This window comes from Salvelinus namaycush, chromosome 11, assembly GCF_016432855.1.
Source record: "Salvelinus namaycush isolate Seneca chromosome 11, SaNama_1.0, whole genome shotgun sequence".
NCBI lineage: Eukaryota > Metazoa > Chordata > Actinopteri > Salmoniformes > Salmonidae > Salvelinus > Salvelinus namaycush.
In genome coordinates this window covers 1,231,101-1,250,543 of record NC_052317.1, presented here as the reverse complement: position 1 = coordinate 1,250,543, position 19,443 = coordinate 1,231,101, and the positions used below count along the sequence as shown (strand labels likewise).

The following is a 19,443-nucleotide window of genomic DNA, read 5'->3' as shown; positions in this document are numbered from 1 at the left end:
TAATATGAATTAATTTGTAACAGATCATACGATATGGGTGATAGACATCCACAAATGAATACCATTAATATCGTAGTAAAATGAAGAGTATCGGATTTATGTACAGAACAATACGAAATGCTATGAGACCAGGTTGACCACCAAGAACATTCCATTTTAAAGGGGGCTTTTACTTTGACAGACTGTTCCAGGACTTGTGGCCTTGTTGCTCAACAATCTAAGCGCGGCAGACAAACGGCAGCGGAGAAAGCGAACCGGATCAGTGCTTCACTAGTGAAATCGCTGATTGATAATTTCTTGGATAAATCATTGCGTGAAAATTATGGAAAATAAAAAGTTCGTCGTCTTGTGTACAGGTAGGCTACTAATTAATGTCAATACAAACTTGCGATGTTGATTAGGCGACCGTGTATTTTGTAGGTTACTCGAATTTCTCATGATGGTCCAGTTAATTGTTTAATGTTCTTAACGAGCAATAATAGCCTGTTTTAATTGGTTCCAGTTGGATTGTGTCAGTTGTGTCCTTATTGTAATATTTACTTCTGTATGCCTCTAGTTTCTTTGACGTTTTTGTTGAGTATAGCTACGGTTTCAGCCTTCGTTGAAGAGCTCGATGACACGTAAGTTATTTCTATGAATTAGAAAGCTAGTTATTGCTTTGATAATAATGCGGAAATGGCAGACTATACGTTTTGGTCTGTGAATTCCATATAAAAAAAATCCACCAAATAACGAAATATGAAAGTAGATTGCTGTTACCCACACCACTTGACAAGGCACCCAGGTCATCCTCTGTCCATGGTCCTTAAAAATGTAAAGGCTACGTACCAGTACCTAGAAAGGATTGTGAAAAGTTTATCATAAAATGCATTTTCATTGTATAGATTTACCAATGGTTGTTGATTTCTCTTACTAATTTTCAGGTTTAAAGACACAAGAATGTCTGATGAGATATGGCTGATACAAGTAAGTATGGATGCAATTTTATATACAAGAAAACCCCTAAAAATGTGTGAAAAGCATTGTATACTTTAGGGCAACTTCAAGAGAATGCAAGAGGGGACATTAAAATACGCACGCATGACATTGCAATTGAAATACGCGCGCACACATAGCTTTGATGCGTTGTTTTATCATGTATGTTGTGTGTGTCATCTTTTTTTTGTTGAAAAAGGTTTTATTTGAGAGCAGAAATATAAATGCATTTTAAATTATGGTGATTGTGCTCCACTTGTTTGGTGTCAGTTCTACGCTCCCTGGTGTACCTATTGCAAGCAGCTGGACCCAGTGTGGTATGAAATCGGGGCTGAGCTGAAAAGTATGGGGTCTCCAGTCAACGTGGGCAAGGTCGACGCCACAGCCCACACCAGTGAGTCGAATTATCTGATTTGCACATTAAGTTAAGACAGAACAAAAAGACAAGACATATGGCAGAACAACAGTACATAACAGTTTAAAAAAAGAAACACTATTACAGCAATATAAGGTGACTAACAGAATACAAAACTGACTGCCTGGTGGAATAAGTATTGTACTGATGAGAAAGATACTGGAAAAGAGGAAGAGGATAAAACAGGAAAACTGTGTTGAAAAAGAGAGGAATATCAAACACCTAATCAGCCATTAGTATTTCATTTTCTTCGATTAATGCCATATCAGAGCCTGCTTTAAGAAAATACAAATATTTTGGTACGGTCTCTCTGTTCGAATCCCACTCTGACACAATGTATTGGTAAGGAGACAGGACACCATTGACATAGCTCAGGAACATCTTTTTAAAGATAAAATTGGATATCTTATACAGGGCATTATGGGTACTGTAGTTCCTCATACTACAACAAGTACTCCTGCTTTTACTGTTTAGATCATAAGGACTGGGATAGAAAGTGTGAATTGATCCAAATAGTTTCTTAGTTGCTGAAAAGTTACTGGAGCAAAATGCATCCCAAAACAAAACCAAACCAAGGAAGGTTTTAAATCACTCTCAGGCAGCACTGACATCTGCTGGTTGGTCAATATACAAAAGTGACAGAATATCTGCTTATTAAAAAAAATCTTGTAATACTATAATAATCTGTATAATACATTTTGTATGTATTTTGTAGTTATTCTGAAGGCGTAGCCTACCGAAACTATGCTGAAATACAGACTTGTCAACTGCTATTGACCGAATATTCTCTTAATAACCACTATCCTATATCATTGTCACTTATCACCACTTGATCCATACAATACACCATTATATAAATGGTCTCTGAAATCATTTTCTTCTTATGTTCATCATAGATTAAGGGTTTACCAAATTGTGCAATAAGGCAACCAGTCACAGTGCCCCGTCATATTTAGGCCCACAGGGCCAGGACTAGGTCAGTCTGTTCGCACTAATAGGCTTAGTGAAGCTTTAAAAGCCCTTCCAACTGTATGCGTGTTTGTGTGTATGTAAGTGTGTTTTGTGCAACAGATGGTAAGCCATCCAAACCAGATGGGCTAACAGTGTAGTGAGCATTTTTAGTGCTGTTCGGCTTTATTAAACCTTTAAATCCCCTATTATCTGCTCCTGTATGAGGGAGTGGAGTAGGTTAACTGGTTAGCTATTCTCTCTCTCATTGTGAAGATTTTTTGAAGTAGCAGGATTACATCTTGAAGAATGATCTCTCTGTCCACCATGTTGGCCTAAACCTGTCAGCCATTACATTAGATTTATCTTACCTGTACATGCACTGAACTATATCAAAACGTTTGAGATATTTAGTCATATAAAGCCATAACTTTACCACAACAATGGCTTCATGAAGATGAATAGGTCATTCATATTTACATACACTCCTTTGAATATTTATTTGAAGTCTTTCCATGTCATTTCAGCAAGCCATGACACCCACCATCTAAGATTGTTATGAAATCGTTTCTGTAGTTAGAAACAGATAAGATTAGCATTCCTGCAACATTTTATAGAAATGTAATTGACTGTACCCAAATTGGCCTTTACATTTTTAGGATTCACATAATATTATATAAATATAGTACCCAACATCCGATTTGGACCACACTTCTTCCTACCATTGAGTAAGACATGAGGAATCCAATAAAATAATCAAAAGCCACCCACAGACCCCCCCCAAGCCCCATGCCAATCCCACCCCAAACAACCAGTATACAGTATCAGTAGTATGGAGCTACGTCAGATTCAGAGGGAATATATGACATAGGATGAAGGAATATTGCTTATTCATCCAATGTAATGTATTTCCCGTGAATATGGAGATTTTCTTCCCCCCCTGTTCTGAGAATTTAGCCATTGAAGTCAATTGCATTATTTACCACACAAATTGACACAATAAATTATTTTACGAAACATCTCCCTCTGCAACTGGATCCTTTACTTCCTGTCGGGCCGCCCCAGGTGCTAAGAGTAGGCAACATCACATCTGCCATGCTGATCCTCAACACTGGGGCCCCTCAGGGGTGCGTGCTTAGTTCCCTCCTGTACTCCCTGTTCACACACAACTGCGTGGCCAAGCACGAGTCCAACACCATCTTTATTTTTTCTGACGACACAACAGTGGTAGGCCTGATCACAGACAACGATGAGACCGCCTATAGGAAGGAGTTCAGACCTGGCAGTGTGGTGCCAGGACAACAACCTCTCCCTCAATGTGAGCAAGACAAAAGGACCTGATCGTAGACTACAGGAAAAGGAGGGCTGAACAGGTCCCCATTAACAACGACGGGGCTGTAGTGGAGCGGGTCGATAGTTTCCACATCACCAACAAACTATCATGGTCCAAACACACCAAGACGTGAAGAGGGTTTTTATTTATTTTTACTAAAGTGTTAAACAAATCAAAATATATTTTATATTCTTCAATATATACTCTTGGCATTCTCTCAACCAGCTTCATGAGGAATGCTTTTCCAACAGTCTTGAAGGAGTTCCCACATATGCTGAGCACTTGTTGACTGCGTTTTCTTCACTCTGCGGTCCAACTCATCCCAAACCATCTCAATTGGGTTGAGGTCAGGTGATTGTGGAGGCCAGGTCATCTGATGCAGCACCATCACTCTCCTTCATGGCCAAATAGCTCTTACACAGCATGGAGGTGTGTTTTGGGTCATTGTCTTGTTGAAAAATGAATGATAATTCCACTAAGCGCAAAGCAGATGGGATGGCGTATCGCTGCAGAATGTTGTGGTAGCCATGCTGATTAAGTGTGCCTTGAATTCCAAATAAATCACAGACAGTGTCACCTGCAAAGCACCCCCACACCATCACACCTCCTTCTCCATGCTTCACGGTGGGAACCACACATGCAGAGATCACCCGTTCACATATTCTGCGTCTCACAAAGACATGGCGGTTGGATCCAAAAATCTCAAATTTGGAATCATCAGACCAAAGGACAGATTTCCCCCGATCTAATGTCCATTGCTCGTGTTTCTTGGCCCAAGCACTCTCTTCTTATTATTGTTGTCCTTTCGTAGTGGTTTCTTTGCCATGAAGGCCTGATTCACGCAGTCTCTTAACAGTTGATGACGAGATGTGTCTGTTACTTGAACTCTATGAAGCATATATTTGGGCTGCAATTTCTGAGGCTGGTAACTCTAATGAACTTGTCCTCTGCAGCAGAGGTAACTCTGGGTCTTCCTTTCCTCTGGCGGTCCTCATGAGAGCCAGTTTCATCATAGCGCTTGATGGTTTTTGCGACTGCACTTGAAATGTTCCGTATTGACTGACCTTCATGTCTTAAAGTAATGATGGACTGTCGTTTCTCTTTGCTTATTTGAGCTGTTCTTGCCATAATATGGACTTGGTCTTTTACCAAATAGGGCTATCTTCTGTAGACCACCCCTACCTTGTCACAACACAACTGATTGGCTCAAACGCATTAAGAAGGAAAGAAATTCCACAAATTAACTTTTAAGACGGCACACCAGTTAATTGAAATGCATTCCAGGTGACTACCTCATGAAGCTGCTTGAGAGAATGCCAAGAGTGTGTAAGGCTGTCATCAAGGCAAAGGTTGGCTACTTTGAAGAATCTCAAATATAAATATGTTTTGATTTGTTTAATGCTTTTTTGGTTACTACATGATTCCATATGTGTTTTCTCATAGTTTTGATGTCTTTATATATTATTCTACAATGTAGAAAATAGTAAAAATAAAGAAAAACCCTTGAATGAGTACGTGTGTCCAAACTTTTGACTGGTACTGTACATGTACAAATTACCTCGACTAACCTGTACCCCCGCACATTGACTCGGTACCGATAGCCTCGTTATTGTTACTTTTTATGTTAAAAAATGAATTTAGTTTATTTAGTATATATTTTTTAAACTCTATTTCTTGAACTGCATTGTTGATTAAGGGCTTGTAAGTAAGCATTTCACGGTAAGGTGTACTACCCCTGTTGTATTCGGTGCATGTGACAAATAGCATTTGATTTGATTTTCCCATACATTTTTATTGGGCACAACATAATCCGAAACCCAACCAAAACAAACTGCAAATGCATCCAACAAGTTTGTAGTGTCACAAGCTTTATGTATTCATTGCGTGCTAGGAATATGGGACAAAATTGAATGAAATGAATACTTCAAAAGACTATAATATATACATTTCCATCCCTAACTATAACATTTTCCGACAAGATAGAACTGCCAAAGGGGGCGGAGTTGCAATCTACTGCAGAGATAGCCTGCAGATTTCTGTCTTACTATCCAGGTCTGTGCCCAAACAATTTGAGCTTCTACTAAAAAAATCTACCATTCCAGAAACAAGTCTCTCACCGTTGCCGCTTGCTATAGACCACCTTCTGCCCCCAGCTGTGCCCTGGACACCATGTGTAAATTCATTGCCCCCCCATCTATCTTCTGAGCTCGTGCTACTAGGTGACCTAAACTGGGACATGCTTAACACCCCGGCCATCCTACAATCTAAGCTTTATGCCCTCAATCTCACACAAATTATCAATGAACCTACCAGGTACAACCCCAAACCTGTAAACATGGGCACCCTCATAGATATCATCCTAACCAACTTGCCCTCCAAATACACCTCTGCTGTCTTCAACCAGGATCTCAGCAATCACTGCCTCATTGCCTGCGTCCGTAATGGGTCTGCGGTCAAATCACCACCCCTCATCACTGTCAAACGCTCCCTAAAACACTTCAGCGAGCAGGCCTTTCTAATCGACCTGACCCGGGTATCCTGGAAGCATAATGACCTCATTCCGTCAGTAGAGGATGCCTGGCTATTCTTTAAAAGTGCTTTCCTCACCATCTTAAATAAGCATGCCCCATTCAAAAGATTTAGAACCAGGAACAGATATAGCCCTTGGTTCGTTCCAGACCTGACTGCCCTTAACCAGCACAAAAACATCCTGTGGCGTACTGCATTAGCATCGAATAGCCCCCGCGATATGCAACTTTTCAGGGAAGTTAGGAACCAATATACACATGCAGTTAGAAAAAGCTAGCCTTTGCTTTCCTAACAGAAATTTGCATCCTGTAGCACAAACTCCAAAAAGTTCTGGGACACTGTAAAGTCCATGGAGAATAAGAGCACCTCCTCCCAGCTGCCCACTACACTGAGGCTAGGAAACACTGTCACCACCGATAAATCCACGATAATTGAGCATTTCAATAAGCATTTTTCTACGGCTGGCCATGCTTTCCACCTGGCTACCCCTACCCCGGTCAACAGTCCTGCACCCCCCCACAGCATCTTGCCCAAGCATCCCCCATTTCTCCTTCACCCAAATCCAGATAGCTGATGTTCTGAAAGAGCTGCAAAATCTGGACCCCTACAAATCAGCCGGGCTAGACAATCTGGACCCTCTCTTCCTAAAATTATCAGCCGAAATTGTTATGCAATCTGGTTTCCGAGCTGGTCATGGGTGCACCTCAGCCACGCTCAAGGTGCTCTTCAACCGATTGCTGCCCGCACCTGCCCACCCGTCCAGCATCACTACTCTGGACAGTTCTGACTTAGAATATGTGGACAATTACAATTACCTAGGTGTCTGGTTGGACTGTAAACTCTCCTTCCAGACTCACATTAAGCATCTCCAATCCAAAATTAAATCTAGAATCAGCTTCCCATTTCGCAGCAAAGCCTCCTTCACTCATGCTGCCAAACATACCCTCGTAAAACTGCCGATCCTGCCGATCCTTGACTTCGGCTAAGTAATTTACAAAATAGCCTCCAACACAATACTCAGCAAATTGAATGCAGTCTATCACAGTGCCATCCATTTTGCCACCAAAGCCCCATATACTACCCACCACTGCAACCTGTATGCTCTCGTTGGCTGGCCCTTGCTTCATATTTGTCGCCAAACCCACTGGCTCTAGGTCATCTATAAGTCTTTGCTAGGTAAAGCTCCACCTTATCTCAGCTCACTGGTCACCATAGCAGCACCCACCCGTGGCACGCACTCCAGCAGGTATATTTCACTGGTCACCCCCAAAGCCAATTCGGCCGCCTTTCCTTCCAGTTCTCTGCTGCCAATGACTGGAACAAATTGCAAAATCACTGAAGCTGGAGACTCATATCTCACTCACTTACTTTATGCACCAGCTGTCAGAGCAGCTCACAGATCACTGCACATAGCCCAGCTGTAAACAGCCCATCCAACTACCTCATCTCCATACTGTTATTTATTATTATTTTTTGCTCCTTTGCACCCCAGAATCTCTACTTGCACATTCATCTTCTGCATATCTATCACTCCAGTGTTTAATTGCTATATTGTAATTATTTTGCCACTATGGCCTATTTATTGCCTTACCTCATTTGCACATACTGTATATAGACTTTTTTTTATTGTGTTATTTACTGTATGTTTGTTTATTCCATGTGTAACTCTGTGTTGTTGTTTGTGTCACACTGCTTTGCTTTATCTTGGCCAGGTCGCAGTTGTAAATGAGAACTTGTTCTCAACTAGCCTACCTGGTTAAATAAAGGTGAAATAAATAAATAAATAAAATAAGTGAATTTGTCCAAATACTTATAACACATTCAAATGGGGGGGGGACTAGATACATCAAGTCTTTTAATTTCTAAACAGTAAAACAGATATAGTTCTTTCAGAAAGTATTCACATGTTTTCCACATTTTCTTGTGTTAGAGCCTGAATTTAAAATGAATTCAATTTAGATTTTTTTTCAGTCACTGGCCTACACACAATACACCATAATGTAAATGTTTTTGCCATTTTACAAATCAATAAAAAATGAAAATCTGAAATATCTTGAGTCAATAAGTATTCAACCCCTTTGTTATGACACGCTTAAATACGTTCAGGAGTTAAACTTTGCTTAACAAGTCACATAATAAGTTGCATGGACTAACTCTGTGTGCAATAATAGTGTTTAACATGATTTTCTAATACCTCATCTCTGTACCCCATACTTACATCTGTAAAGTCCCTTAGTCGAGCAGTGAATTTCAAACACAGATTCAACCACAAATACCAAGGAGGTTTTCCAATGCCTCGCAAAGATTGGCACCTATTGGTTGATTGTAAAAAATACATTGAATATCCCTTTGAGCATGGTGAAGTTATTAACGACACTTTGGATGGTGTAGCAATACACCCAATCACTACAAAGATACAGACGTCCTTCCTAACTCATTTGCCGGAGAGGAAGGAAACCGCTCAGGGATTTCATCATGAGGCCAATAGTGACTTTAAAACAGTTACAGAGTTTATTGTCTGTGATAGGAGAAAACTGAGGACGGATCAACAACATTGTAGTTACTCCACAATACTAACAAAGAAGAAGAAGGAAGCCTGTACAGAATAAAAGCCCTAAAGTAATACTGCAAAAAATGTGGCAAAGCGATTACATTTTTGTCCTGAATATAATGTGTTCTGTTTAGGGCAAATCCAATGCAACACATTACTGAGTACCGCTCTCCATATTTTCAAACATAGTGGTGGCTGCATCATGTTATGGGTATGCTTGTAATCGTTAAGGACTGTTTTTCCAGGATAGAAATGAAACGGAATGGAGCTAAGCACAGGCAAAATGGCCAAGTAATCAAGTTACAGCTGTGACTTAAATTTACTTTAAAATCTATGGCAAAACCTGAAAATGGTTGTCTAGCAATTATCAACAACCAGTTTGACAGAGCTTGAAGAATTTTGAAAAGAATAAATGGGCAAATGTTGCACAATCCAGGTGTGGAAAGCTCTAAGAGACTTACATCTGTAATCGCTGCCAAAGGTGCTTCTACAAAGTATTGACTACGTATGTAAATTAGATATTTCTTTATTTTATTCCAATAAATTTGCAAAAATTTGCAAAAAAAACAAACATGTGTTCGCTTTGTCATTATTGGGTATTGTGTGTAGATGGGTGAGAAAAAAAATCTGTTTTATCCATTTTGAATTCAGGCTGTAACACAACAAAATGTGGAATAAGTCAAAGGGTATGAATACTTTCTGAAGGCACTGTATGTATGAAAATACCCTCAAATAAAAGGTGACATTCTGTACTGTCGCATCATATAAAACATTTCATCTCAAATCCAAAATCCTGGAGTATAGAGACAAATAAAACATTTTAGCTTCACTGTCCAAATTAATACAGAGGGGAGTGTATGTGATATTACAATAGAGGATATCAACAAGATTGCATTCACTCCTTCAGCAGTGCTGGAATTGACAGCAGAAATATTTATTGATATTATTTACTTACTTATTTACATTTGTGTTTCAGATTTTGCAAAAGAGTTTCGAGTTGGAGGCTATCCCGCTATAAAGTTGTGAGTTGTGAACGCTTTAGCTGTATTTTCATTGTTGGTACATGGAACTGAGATGTGCCCTACTGAACACATAACCCAGCTCTTGTTATTCTAACTTACCATTCTCTGTTGGATAGGTTGAAGGATGACTTGAAATACAACTACAGAGGTCCTAGAACCAAGGATGGCATAATGGAGTTTGCAGACCGAGTATCTGGGTAAGACTGAGGATGGCAGTTTAGTTGTTGCTCATTGCCTGTAAAAAGCTGGTATTTTACTTCTAAAGGCCCACTTTGTGATATTTGGTAACATTTCTCCAGCCCCATCCCTCAACTTTATGGCAAAACAAGTGGCGGGCTGCTTTATTGTTTTTCAAATTAAGGAGTGGGGCTTTAACAGAGTATGCATGAACAGTAAAGGGCCAGCTTTACTAAGCATGTCCAAATTTTGCCCCTATTATTTTGAGGGTGAAATAAATATTAGAATAACAAATGTAGCTTCACCATGAAATTGTCTTTGTTTACACTTTCACTAGCCCAAAGGCCGTCAGATGGCGATATTGAGATGTTTAATCTTACCAGCCAAACGCATTGTATGCAGCCAGCAAAACATTAGTATCCCTCGTGGACCGGTTTGTACCTCAAATATTCTCCATTCAGGCTGCATAGGCTTCAATATCCTCCTTAACTTTATTAATTGACGAGAAGGCGGGGGAAAAAACTGGTAAAGTATACATACTTTCCTTATGAAAAACAATTTTCCACCACCATGCTAGCTTGCTTATGAGGGAGGAGGTTTCGGTTAGAATCGTCCCAGTGAACAAGCACCAAACCAGCGGTAAGTTGTTGGTTGCAAAGCACTGTACGTCAAAAGTGATTTTTATACTCCCAAGTGATGATTTAAATGTACAATTTATATCAATTTGTTTGCAAATGTTATTAGAACACCACACATAAGATTGAGCGTTTTATGGTGCATATTTGTTATGCATTTTGTTGTAGAGAATTCCAGCTAATACTAGCTAGCAACTTACTGTGTCTGGTGGGGGGGGTTCGTATATATTTTGTACAGTGCAGAGTTGGATGGTGAGCCGTGCATTGCATGACGTGCAATTTTGTGCTGTTCCTATCAGGTACATTGTTAAAGATATTATATTGTAATTGTATTATTTTGGTAACTACATGTCCCAGTGAACAAGCACCAAACCAGCGTGCGTGAGTGCAGAGTTGGATGGTGAGCCGTGCATTGCATGACGTGCAATTTTGTGCTAATACTATCAGAATTAGTCTCCATGACTGGTGCTACAAGTTGGAGTTCGTGTCGATGATTGATTGTACACAACGCAAGAAGAGTACTGTTACAGTGGTGCCGTGACCGTTCATCCTTCGCTGGATTTCAAATCTCAGAACTTCGCGGTGGTTGCCGTTGAAGAATCAGATAAGACGTTGCTGGTGCAGTTTATGGCGATATTGCCTTTCGCCACAAGAGGGCGCTACTGCAACGTTTTATTAACGAAATTGATGATTTCTCTGGCTGAGACTTCACAGATAAACGATATAACTTTTGTGTTACTTGTTTATTTGCAATTCTAAAGTATATCTGATATAAGTAGGGTGAGTTTTGTACTAGATATAGGTTAGATTTTGACGTGAGGTTAACAAAATATATATTTTTTTGCTATTTACATTTTTATTGGTGTGTTGATTTCCCATTGTTAAGATGGAAGGTGTTGGGAGAGGTAGGAGTTTCCTGTCATTTAATCTGTCACCATCTGTTGGTAGGGGTTCAGCCAAAATTCCAGTTGCTTCTATACCTATGCCTAAACTGGAGGGTTTTGGGAGTTTTGATGATAGTTTACCCATGGAAACGCCCAAGGATGTGTATGACAGAGTTTTGCCAAATACAGGGAGTGGGGAGGTCTCCATGGATTTCATAGCAGACATAGTACAGCAGCTTGGTCATTCCATTGGGGAGAACATTGCCTCCTGTTTGGAGTCAAAGGCAATTGTTGGACATGTTGGGGACAATGTTATGGGGAATGCATGCAGCTCTAGGGGTTTGGATGTGTCAGGCCTGAACCTGGTATTGAAGTCTGATATCAGGGAACCGGTGTACTTTCGGGGGGATGGCTCTAAAAAGTGCACCGTGCATGAGTGGGAGGATATGGTCATGGTTTACATGCGTAAGAGGGGCGTATCTGTGATGGACCAAGTAGTTGAGGTTATGGGTAGGCAGAGGCCACAACAGTCTGACCGTCATTTCCAAAAAGGGAATAGGAGCAAAGTAAAGTCTAATGGGTCATGTAACGTGTGCGGGGATGCTGGACATGATACTTACTTTCACTGCAGGGCCAATCACCTCTGCTTTCTTTGTCATGTAGCTGGCCACGCACGCTCTCAGTGCCCCAAGGCCGGAGCTCTGAGCACAGCTGGTGGAGTCCCTACAGTAACCACTGCTCAGCTCCTGGAAAACTAGGAGGCCTGCATGTAGAAGGGGAGAGTGTTGGGCCTTTTGTCGAGTCCTCATCGGTGAGAGCTGTTGATTTGGAGTCTGTATATAAAAGTGTTTGTGACGAAATGGAGACTGAGAAGAGTATCCTAATGCGGAACACACAGACACTTTCCCCATATGATGATTTATTCTATGCCAAGGTGTTAATAGGAGGAGAAGTAGAAGTGAGAGCTATGCTTGACAGTGGGTCCATGGCTTGTACCTTGAGCTCTAGGGTCTTACCTGAACAGGAGTGATGAAGGAGTGTTGAAAAGTCCATCATTGAGTCCTACAGAGGTAGTCTTGGTTGGTTGTGGTGGGTTGAAGACGAGGCCTTTGGGAGTATGTGAGCTGGAGATGGAGGTGTACGGATGTTGAGCTGCCGTGCCTACACTGGTGGTTGAAGGCCAGAGTGATGACCTCATCTTGGGCAGCAATCTCCTAAAGCACTTGATTCGCCACCTGAAGACGGATGGAGATCTCTGGAAGAGGGTTTATACTCCTGTTTGTGACGAGGGTGAGGAGAGCAAGCTAATCGATATGATGGCTAATGTGGAGAGATGGAGAGACAGTGAAGTACCTAACAAAGTTGGAACTGTGAGATTAAAAGGGGCTGTGACTCTAGAGCCTATGCAGGAGCACTTAGTCTGGGACAGACTATGAACCACTCAGAATCTATCAGCGGGCAGTGCTGTTCTCATTGAGCCCAGAAGTTCAAGGTCAACACCAAGGTCAATACTGGTAGGGAGGACAGTAGCTCTATTGCTGGGGGATGGGTGGCTCCCTGTTAGAGTGATAAACCCTTCTCAGAAGACAGTGACATTGAGACGAAACGCCACTCTAGCCGATGTCTTTCCTTGCATGGCTCTAGAGGACTTTGACTGTTCGTGTGTGAATGATGATTCATCAGCAGCTTTACAGCAGCAAGTGCAGAGAACGGCTGATATACTCACTGACTGCCAAGATGACTTGACACTGACTGATGACGGTTCCAGCCAACTTCGCGATACTGACGGACCTGACAGTTGAAGCAGTCCTGAGGTCTTACGTGACTTAGGTTTGACTGATATTGATGTCGACTCCTGTCAAGTGTCTCCTGCTGGTAAGAAGAAACTCATCCAGCTCATAGCTGAGTACCAGTCCATTTTTTTCCAGGCACAAGTTGGATTGTGGAAAAGCTTCCGGATTTCTTCACCTCATTCAACTGAGTGATGAGAAACCCTTTGGGATGCCGTACCGACGCCTTTCACCAAATCATTATGAGAAGCTCAAACAAGCATTGAATGAGATGGAAGAACGTGAATTTATAAGGAAGTCTAGTAGTGCGTTCGCCTCTCCCCTTGTCCTTGTATGGAAGAAGTCTGGAGACCTGAGACTCCGTACTGATTTTCGTTTGCTCAATGCTCGCACCATCAAAGACGCCCACCCACTCCCTCACCAGGCTGACGCGCTGGCTGCTTTAGGTGGAAATGCCTTTTTCTCGACAATGGACCTTACCTCTGGCTACTACAATGTGGAAGTGCATGAGGATGACCGGAGATTCACAGCTTTTACGTTGCCATTTGGATTGTACGAATACAATCGTATGCCACAGGGGTTATGTAATAGTCCTGCAACCTTTATGAGGATGATTCTAAACATCTTTGGGGATCAGAACTTTCTTAGCCTACTATGTTACCTTGACGATGTCTTGGTCTATGCGCCCACTGAAGATCTGGCTATACAGCGCCTGAAAATGTTTTTTGAGCGTCTCAAGGCTCACAACCTGAAGTTGGCGCCAAAAAAGTGTAACTTTCTGCAGAGGTCTGTGAAGTTTCTGGGGCATATCATCAGTGCGGATGGTGTAGCTACAGACCCTGAGAAGGTGAGGGCCATTACAGGAGTAACAGAAGCTGATCTGATGGAAGATGGCACTGACATTCCATCTCAGAAGAAATTGAGGTCATTCCTTGGGATGGTGGTGTATTATCAACAGTTCATTGAAGCCTCTCTTTAGATTGACTACTGGACACAAGGCTCCACGCTGGAAAAAGAAGCGACGCTCACCTGTCAGGAAGTTGACGGCTGCCGACTGGACAACAGAATGCAGACAGGCCTTATTCCAGCTAAAGCAAGCATTACTGGACCAGGTTTTGTTGGCCCACCCCAACTTCGACAAACCCTTTCTACTCTCGGTGGATGCGTCCAGCAACGGCTTAGGTGCTGTGCTGTCCCAGGAACAGGGAGCTACAGCGAGACCTATAGCCTTCGCGAGCAAGTCCCTTAGTTATGCGCAGTCGAGGTATCCTGCGCACAGGCTCGAGTTATTTGCCATGAAATGGGCTATGTGTGACAAGTTCCACCACTGGTTACTGGGACAGCAGTTCACGGTATGGACGGATAATATTCCCTTGACATACATTCTGACCAAAGCAAAGCTTGATGCTTGTGAACAGAGATGGGTCGCCAAGCTGGCACCGTACGAGTTTGACATCAAGTACATCCCTGGAAAAATAAATGTTGTTGCAGATGCTTTGAGCAGACAGCCCTTCGTACGACCCAGTGCACTCCATCGCCTGACAAGGCTCCCGTACGAGACCTTACTAGCTGAAGCTAACGCTGTGTGCACAGACAGAGTCCAAGATGTGTTTTGCTGGTCCAGCCACCCCTTTGACAAAGCCTCTGACTCCAACGAAGTGGTCATTAGCTGTCAGGCTACTGTTGACTCCCCATCTGGTGCTTTATCAAGACATGAAGTTGCAGCTGTTCTGCATTCACACAGGTGCTGGGTGGGTGAAGTGGGCTCACATGCACTGCTCTGGCCACAGCTTCCACAGGCTGTTATGCCATCAGAGCAGACCGATGTCGATGTTCTGCCACACGACCTACTGATGAGTAAGCAGCGTGATGACAACGTGATCAGCAGAGTGATCTTCTTTGTGGAGAGGGGGAGAAGACCATCCCGGATGTGCCCATGAGAGTGTTGAGGTTTTGTGTCTTCTCAGAAGTTGGGACAAGTTGACCATGAAGATGGGTGTACTGTATCGTGTTTCGAAGAATGTGGTTACAAAGAGGAAAATGTATCTGTATGTGGTTCCAGCCTCCATGAAAGCAATGGTGTTGAAGGGTGTCCATGATGAAGCTGTCCACCAGGGCCAACAGAGAACAGTCTACCTGACAAGACAGAGGTTCTTCTGGCATGGTCTGGAGAGGGAGGTAAAAGCTTATGTGAAGTGCTGCAGGAGATGCGTCGTGAGCAAGACTCCTGATCCGGAAGCAAGAGCTCCTCTTGAGAGCATAATAACAACCGAGCCTCTTGAACTAGTGTGCAGAGACTTTTGGTCTGCAGAAGATTCTTCAAACAAGTCCCTGGATGTGCTCGTTGTTACTGACCACTTTACCAAATTGGCTCATGCCTTCTTGTGTCCGAACCAGTCTGCTAAGTCAGTAGCTCATCAGTTGTGGAACAACTATTTCTGTATACACTCAGACCAGGGAGCCAACTTTGAGAGCGCTTTAATAGCCAAACTGTTGAGTGTTGCAGGTGTTCAGAAGTCTCACACCACGCCGTACCATCCGATGGGGAACGGGTCCTGCGAAAGGATGAATAGGACGTTGGGAAACATGATCCGGGCCCTGCCGACTAGAGCAAAGCACAGATGGCCTCAGGCGCTGAAGTCCCTCACGTTTGCGTACAATTGTACAATCCACGAGACCACAGGCTTTGCCCCTTTCCTGCTAATGTTTGGGAGGACACCAAGACTGCCTGTTGACATAGTCTTTGGCTCTGTCATAGAGAACCCAGAAGTTGTCGACTATGACCAGTTTGTTCAGTCTTTGAGGACAGATCTGAAAGAAGCCATGAATACAGCACAGGCATCTGCAGCGAAGCAGTTGAAGAGGCATGCTGACCTTTGACAGAAGAGTCAGAAGAGCACCAGTGGAGATTCGGGATCGAGTGTTGCTGGCTAACAAGGGGGAGCGAGGAAAGCGGAAGTTCGCTGACTGTTGGGAGGATACTGTCTACCTTGTCACTGGATTGAATGCTGACAGTCACACTTCTAAGATTCAGAACAGCTCCACTGGACAGGAGAAGACGGTACATCGCAACCTGATAATGCAAGTCAACTTTCTTCCTCTTCCCCATGCTGCAGTTGATGAGGGAACAGACATGTCTGGATTAACAGAGTCTGAGGACATGAATGACAGCATTGTGGTCTCAGCTGCCATGGACACTGCAGTGGATGATGGTGCTGAGTACAGAACAAGAGTGTGGGTGTCGGAGTTGCCTTCTGAAGGAAGAGGTGACACAAGCCTGGAGGGTGATGTGCGATCCTTGAATGCTCAGGATATTCCACCTTTGGATTCTGTGGATGATATACTGCAGCTGGAAGGTCTGCCTCGATCAGAGAGTCTTCAAGAATCTGACCGAGACCGTAACAGTGTAGTGAGTGAGCTAATTGACCAGTCTGCTTACGATATCCGTACTGACCTACCAAACGTGGACCATTCCTTACCTGATCAGTTACGCACTGACTGTGTTGACAGACCCACTATTGCAACAGTACACAACACTGTTACCCCTTATGCAGTTGAAGGTAGTCGGGGACGTATTAGGTCAAGGGCAGGAAGACTATTTAAACCAGTGTCTAGACTGATTGAGATTATGAATCAGCAGAAAGTTAGCTCTTGAAGGTTAATATGTGAATAGAGGGTCAATGGTATTGACATCTTTTATTTGTTTTTACATCATTGTGACCATGATTAGAGGATGCAGGATGGTAATGTGACAGATATGATCAACTCTCTTATGGTGGTTTATTTTATTACTTGGATGTTTTAAAGTCACTGAGTGTACTTAACATGTAACAGGCATGTTTACCTATGAGGGCTAAGGGGATTGATCAACCGCTTTTCACTGTAATTCTCAAGGAGAATAGTCTAATGACTGGAATATTTAGTGACTCTTAAAGCAGGGTCTGCATCCTTGATATACACAGCTTTACCTTTTAGTTTTCTCTATTAGGTAGTATAAAAATATATCTATAATTTTTTTCTCTCTCTGGATTATTCTGTACATATGTTGAGTGTCTTTGTTCCTGATATGTTTGCACAGTGCAGTTTTGTATTTTTATTATTTTTCTTTGCAAGTGGAATTCAGTAGAGGAGAGTGTAACAGGGTTATATTGGTGATTCCCCTTGCCACTTTATTGTTAAGCCAATGGGTTTTACTTTTGTCTTGCCTTCACCTACTCAACATGGCATCTTATTGGCTGGTTTGCCTAGCTTGCTTACGGGGGAGGATGATTCAGTTAGAATCGTCCCAGTGAACCAGCACCAAACCAGCGGTAAGTTGTTGGTTGCAAAGCACTGTACGTCAAAAGTGATTTTTATACTCCCAAGTGATGATTTAAATGTACAATTTATATCAATTTGTTTGGAAATGTTATTAGAACACCACACATAAGATTTAGTGTTTTTTGGTGCATATTTGTTATGCATTTTGTAGAGAATTCCAGCTAATACTAGCTAGCAACTTACTGTGTCTGGTGGGGGGGGTTCGTATATTTTGTACAGTGCATGAGTGCAGAGTTGGATGGTGAGCCGTGCATTGCATGACGTGCAATTTTGTGCTGTTCCTATCAGAATAAATCTCCATGACTGGTGCTACAAGTTGGAGTTTGTGTCGATGATTGATTGTACACAACGCAAGAAAAGTACTGTTACATTAGCAGCATTGCATTAGTGGAAACCAAGAATGTTCTAAGGGCAGATCTGGTTGTAGCTAGATATGTTCGAGTCGCGTCGGAGACCATTTTTGCATTTTAGGTAATCCTTACCATTTTCCTAATCTGAACCTAATTCTCCTAATCTACCACGTTAATTCTCCTAACCTGCTGTGTAAATTCTCCTAACCTGCTACGAAAAGTCACTTCTGGTAGTCAAAACCGTCATACCCCCCCCTGAGAACAGTGTTGGTTTCCACTAATGTGATACAGCGCTGCGTTAGGTTAAGGGTGAAAAAACAGACTGCTGCAACCTGATTGGTTGAATGCGATACACAACATCCAGGATTAGCATTTAGCCACTTATTCAAAGTATCACATGCCCTTATGCAAGTATTATTAGACGGTGGGCTGTTAGTGTACAAGCAAACTCTGCATGGTGAATACAACAGAACCAATTAACTTGATGGGTGGCTTTAAAGAACAAACTGAAAGCCACGGCCCAAATAAGCCATGCCTCCTCATAGGCTGCCTCCGCTACACTGCCTTCACCGCTATGCAATGCGCATGTGCATGAGGTGTTGAAAGCAATTTAGAAACTTTCATTCAATTAAAAAAAATATTGATCTTTCAAATTCATTGTTTGATTTCAGACAAATTTAATAGAATAGGTTCATTTAACCAGAGCGTTTACCAATCAGTAAAAGCACTTCAGATGAACAACAGCGCCGACCCACTTTTTACAGTGGGGTCTTACCCTTGATCCTTTGTAAATCTGGCAAAAAGTGTGTAAACAACAGGATTTCGGGTATAAATTGACAGATTATGAGCTTTAAAATAAGATTTTCATTGGACAGTTACTTTAAGATGCACTCTCTCCATCTGTCTCTCACTCCCTCCATCAGTCCCTTATACGCTGCTCTCTCCATCTCTCTCCCCAATCCCTCCTTTGTTTTAGACCTGTGGTGAGAGCACTGCCAAGTCAGCAGTTATTTCAGAATGTTATGAGTAGACATGACGTTCTCTTTGTCTACGTTGGTGGACCGTCCGACTTGAAGGTAGGAGTACACCCGCGCATTAAACACACACACACACAGGCACACGCACGAACGCACGCATGCACACGCACCTGGGACACAATAAACAAATGATTATTGCGGTATCTGTGCCATAGCCTGTGTCTGAGGTTTCCTCCTTTTCTCTTTTGTCCCCCAAGGAGAAGTATATATCTGTGGCCAAGGAACTGATCGTGCATACTTACTTCTTCTCTGCTGCAAGGAATATTTTACCCAAGGTACGTTTTAGAAATTGGGTTTAGACTACCGTTCAAAAGTGTGGGGTCACATAGAAATGTCCTTGTTTTTGAAAGAAAAGCACATTTTTTTGTCCATTAAAATAACATCAAATTGATGAGAAATACAGTGTAGACATTGTTAATGTTGTAAATTACTATTGTAGCTGGAAACTGCATATTTTTATGGAATACCTACATAGGC

The 19,443-nt window shown here is 42.3% G+C and overlaps 1 protein-coding gene across 1 annotated transcript in view; it reads left to right on the top strand.

Annotated features, from left to right (window-relative positions):
- The first annotated feature begins 235 nt into the window (after window positions 1-235).
- Window positions 236-19,443, top strand: part of LOC120055699 (protein disulfide-isomerase TMX3-like) — a 38,372-nt gene continuing 19,164 nt past the window's right edge. Inside the window, exons 1-8 of the mRNA XM_039003602.1 lie at window positions 236-356; window positions 557-620; window positions 924-966; window positions 1,246-1,369; window positions 9,728-9,773; window positions 9,890-9,970; window positions 18,906-19,005; window positions 19,164-19,241. Coding sequence (XP_038859530.1) covers window positions 323-356; window positions 557-620; window positions 924-966; window positions 1,246-1,369; window positions 9,728-9,773; window positions 9,890-9,970; window positions 18,906-19,005; window positions 19,164-19,241 — 570 coding nt within the window. The 5' untranslated portion in view covers window positions 236-322. The remainder of the gene's footprint in view (window positions 357-556; window positions 621-923; window positions 967-1,245; window positions 1,370-9,727; window positions 9,774-9,889; window positions 9,971-18,905; window positions 19,006-19,163; window positions 19,242-19,443) is intronic.